The sequence below is a fragment of the Tarenaya hassleriana genome, unplaced genomic scaffold, assembly GCF_000463585.1.
Source record: "Tarenaya hassleriana unplaced genomic scaffold, ASM46358v1 Cleome9, whole genome shotgun sequence".
Taxonomy (NCBI): Eukaryota; Viridiplantae; Streptophyta; class Magnoliopsida; order Brassicales; family Cleomaceae; genus Tarenaya; species Tarenaya hassleriana.
Window position 1 is genome coordinate 2907557 of NW_010971389.1, and position 4401 is coordinate 2911957.

Genomic DNA, 4401 nt, shown 5'->3' on the forward strand with positions numbered 1-4401 from the left:
AGCCTCCAAAATTCTCTCGTAACAACCTCTTCGATCAGATACAACACGAGTGCGAGAAAACATCCGTTTTGCATCGAAAAAACCGGGAAGTGAGCGGTCGCTCATTTTATGAGCGACCAGCTCTTCAAAAAAAAAAAAAAAAAAAAAAACAGGGGGAAATAATGGGGGCAGTGCTAAGAGTGGAAGACAGAAGCGATTGGAATGACGTCTGCGTAAATTGGGCCAACGCTATTTTACGGCGCGTGAAACACACCGCCTTCCACCCTCACCAACTAACTCAAAACTGTAGTGCGACCCATTAGATGAGGTTACTGGCATGGTAAATTCTGGTTTTACCGTGCACGACGAGGGCTACTCGCAAATTTTACATATGGGATATGATGATGAGACCATGGATGCTAATCAATTTTTAATTGAATGTTTTGATTCCAACATTTTGTTCTAAATTGGTCCAAACCGAATCAAATAATATTTTGTTTTAATTTGGTCATTTTTAGCAAAACTGAACCAATCGTTTCCGAACTGCACTAAGCAAATACCGAATCAAATCCATATTGATTCTGTTCTAATTCGGTATAATTTTTATAAATTTGAACACACCTTTTCCGACAGTAAAAAGATTTAGTGGGGGGTTGGCGCGTGATGAGAATTCGAAGATATTAAATGAGATAGGAATAAAAAAAACTGGAATATTTGGCAATAATGGACCCCCTTTGTTTAACCGTAGCAATTCACGTGCTCTCTCTCTCTCTCTCTCTCTTTTTGGACGATATTCCATTCAAATTGAATTATTCCAATAACCAAATTAAATTATTTGAAAATTTAATATGCAGCACACACTGACGGACTTTGGGCTCCGTCTCCGTTAGAGCTGACGACGGTAAATGGGCCACTATTCATTCATAATCTATGGGCCCAATTTGAACTAAATTATGGACAAAAATTGGGAAATAGAATGGGCCTATGGCCCAAGTTGTCGAATGACCTTGTCACGAACTCACGTGTGAAGGATACGACGAACTCGAGAAAAACCAGACAACCTTGAAATCAAACCAGCCACTGATTCTCCATCGCAATCCCTAGATCCGCCCGAGGTTCAGATGCATCCACGCTTCGCCGCTTTCTCACGATTCGCCCGTCCGACCGCCGCCGGATCGACGAAGAAGCAATTCTCTTCATCGACAGAAACCCCGGCGACGCACTTCCCGAAGAGCCTCGAGGCTCTGCGGGCGCGGCTGGCGGCGGAGTCTCCGTCCCTGACCGATTTCATCCGCGGCGGAGAGACCTACTCCGTGGAGGTTGGATCGAAGAAGAAGCCCCTCCCCAAGCCTAAATGGATGAAGGAGTCTATTCCTGGAGGCGAGAGGTATGTTCAGATCAAGAAGAAGCTTAGGGAGCTTAAGCTTCACACCGTCTGCGAGGAGGCTCGCTGTCCTAACCTCGGAGAGTGCTGGTCCGGCGGTGAAACTGGCACCGCCACTGCTACCATCATGATCCTTGGCGATACCTGTACCCGCGGTTGCAGGTTTTCCCTCTCTTTTATGTGCCTTACATTTCGTATTTCTTCTGCATTTCTTTTGATATACGTATGCAATTCATTCATTGTCTCTCCCGGAAGGCGGAAAACCGAATTGTGTTTGTTGTTCCCACGCTGCGGCCGCGAACAGACATGTTTATTAAGGATTTGATTCTAAGATCATGTGTCCGGCCTTAGGACAGCGAAGCAACTCTCTGTTTCATTTTTGTCTCGCTCTGGCTATTTGCCATATCCTCTGTTTCTTCTTTCTGAAAGGGGGGCTTCTCTTATGTAGGTTTTGTAATGTGAAGACATCTCGTACACCTCCGCCACCTGACCCCAACGAGCCTAACAATGTGGCTGAAGCTATTGCATCCTGGGGTTTAGATTATGTGGTCATCACTAGCGTCGATCGGGACGACTTGCCTGATCAGGGAAGCGGGCATTTTGCTGAGACTGTGCAGAGGTTGAAAACTCTTAAGCCCAAGATGTTGATAGAAGCGTTAGGTAATGGACTATATGGTTTGGCAACTTATTTACCCTAGACAGACAGGATCTAGATTTTTTCAGTTGGCTGGCTTTCCAAGTGAACATTAAATCCGTAGATTAGATAATACTGCTGTTTTTTATCATATAGTTCCTGATTTCCGTGGAGATACTGGATGTGTCGAGAAGGTTTCGAGATCAGGGCTTGATGTCTTTGCCCACAACATCGAGACAGTTGAGGAGCTTCAAAGCTTTGTGAGGGACCATCGAGCTAATTTTAAGCAGTCACTAGATGTTCTCACTAGGGCCAAGGAGTATGCACCTGCCGGAACCCTGACTAAGACCTCGATAATGCTAGGCTGTGGAGAAACACCCGATCAGGTTGTGAAGACAATGGAGAAAGTTAGAGCAGCTGGAGTAGATGTGATGACTTTCGGGCAATATATGAGACCATCTAAGCGGCACATGCCTGTAGCTGAGTATGTGACACCGGAGGCTTTTGACAAGTATCGGGTTCTTGGCATGGAAATGGTATGTTCCATCCTTTTAGCGTATAGTTGTTATATTGGGAAAATGGTCTGAAAATTGCTATATAAATACACGGACTTTGAAACTTTTACTAAAATACGTAATTTTTTTCCAAATATTGCCATAAACCCACATAAAATTTGCAAATATCTCAAAGGGGACGTGGGTTTATAACAATATTTGTAAAGTTTATATTTTTTGGTAGAAATTTCAATGTAGGGCAAGTTCTTGTTTTTCCGAGCGATTATCCCTACTGTATTTGACCATTTTGGGTAAAATCTTTGGGTGGTAACAGGGATTCAGGTATGTGGCATCAGGACCAATGGTGAGGTCGTCCTACAAAGCGGGGGAGTTCTACATTAAGTCGATGATAGAGTCTGATAGGGCTGTGTCTTCAACGCCATAGAGTTCATGTTTTGTTTTTATAACCCACAATCTACAACGCATCATCTATGGCAGATGTTTTCACTTACTGCACATTGTTGTGGTCACACTTGATTTATTTGTAAATCGGCTTACAGCTACAGCTGCCTGGAAGTACTTATCTCTTTCCTTTCTATCCTCCCTTTGTAAATTGTAAACCCATGGCTGAGAAATTGAAACAATCGAATAAATACGGAATCAAACTATGTTTGATTGTCGGACCTCTGTCATGCAACTTCTGTTACTCGACCAACATTGTGGCGGCCTTCTTCGTCTCGCAATGGTCCCAAACAGGGGGTTGTTTATCTGAGTTTCGGTTTTGGATTCGGTTATTTCGTTTATGGAAAATGTTTATTTGAGTTTCGGTTTTGGATTCGGTTATTTCGTTTATGGAAAAATTGTAACCGTTGCATTTATTCGATTCGGTTTCAATTTTGTTGAAAAAATATTTATTTTTTAATAAAATTTAATTTTTCGATATTTAAAAAATCATAACTGTATAATTAAATTGGATTCGAGTTCGTTTTATTCAGATAAATCAAGCTAGTTTCAAATGATCATAGGTGGTTTTGGGGCCGTCATCATCAATAGAATTATTGTCCCTAAAAACTATTTATTGAATCACCGTTTAAAAATAAGATTTTAAATGATTAATTCTTTTTTTAAAAATATCCTCAATAGAAAAATCTTATTCCCCCTGGAGAAACCCATTGAGAGGTACTAGGAGTGGCCCAAGTGATTATGGGCCGAATACAAGCCCATTAATGGCAGCGAATGTTATATACCCAAAATCTTACAGACAGAGAAGGATGTGAGAAAGGGAGATGGGGTGCTGCGTGAGCGCCGGAAGAGGGGAGGAGGAGACCCCAGCCGCCATGGAAGAAGAGAAGGTGAAAGAGGTTGTCATTCACTCCATCTCCGAGACTCCCATCTCTGTCCCCTTACCCGAAACCACAAATTCACAAGCCCAACAGCACTCGATCCTTCTTCCATCCACTCCCACTCCCACTCCCACTCCCAAACAGGATCTTCTCACCCCGGAGATCTCTGAAATAACCGAGACTCGAACCGTCTCCACCGCCACAACCACAACCACCGTCTTCGAGGACGATGCTCAAAGCAAACCCAACCCACCTCCTCCCCGACGGGGAGAGAAGCTCTCCAGATCTCCAGCCGCCGGCCATTCCCGCACCCAGCTTCGCCCTCGGCCTGTCCGCGAGAGGCCTTCCGACCGACAACAGAACGTGAATGCGGGTGTCCTCCGACGCGGGGGTTTACGTGACGGGCCGACCCGTCGTTCCCCCGGCAGGGCGACGGGAGGGAGGAGAAGCCCCATCAAGAAGCGAAACGACGGCGTCCGTGTCGAGAAGGAAGAAGCGAGCGGCGGCGGCACGGCCAAGAAGGAGGAGGGCGGCGGCTGGTCTCCCCCCGAGACGATCGGTAAACCC

At 44.9% G+C, this 4401-nt stretch overlaps 2 protein-coding genes across 2 annotated transcripts in view; both read left to right on the forward strand.

Annotated features, from left to right (window-relative positions):
- The first annotated feature begins 1028 nt into the window (after positions 1-1028).
- On the forward strand, positions 1029-3089 carry LOC104804071 (lipoyl synthase, mitochondrial). Its single transcript, XM_010528225.1, has 4 exons — positions 1029-1525; positions 1812-2023; positions 2154-2533; positions 2826-3089. The coding sequence occupies exons 1-4, from the start codon at positions 1101-1103 to the stop codon at positions 2934-2936; spliced, it is 1128 nt and encodes a 375-aa protein (XP_010526527.1). The 5' UTR covers positions 1029-1100; the 3' UTR covers positions 2937-3089.
- Positions 3090-3636: 547 nt separating this feature from the next.
- The window catches only part of LOC104804072 (translation initiation factor IF-2), a 1706-nt gene continuing 941 nt past the window's right edge, over positions 3637-4401 (forward strand). The window contains exon 1 of the mRNA XM_010528226.2: positions 3637-4373. Coding sequence (XP_010526528.1) covers positions 3778-4373 — 596 coding nt within the window. The 5' untranslated portion in view covers positions 3637-3777. The remainder of the gene's footprint in view (positions 4374-4401) is intronic.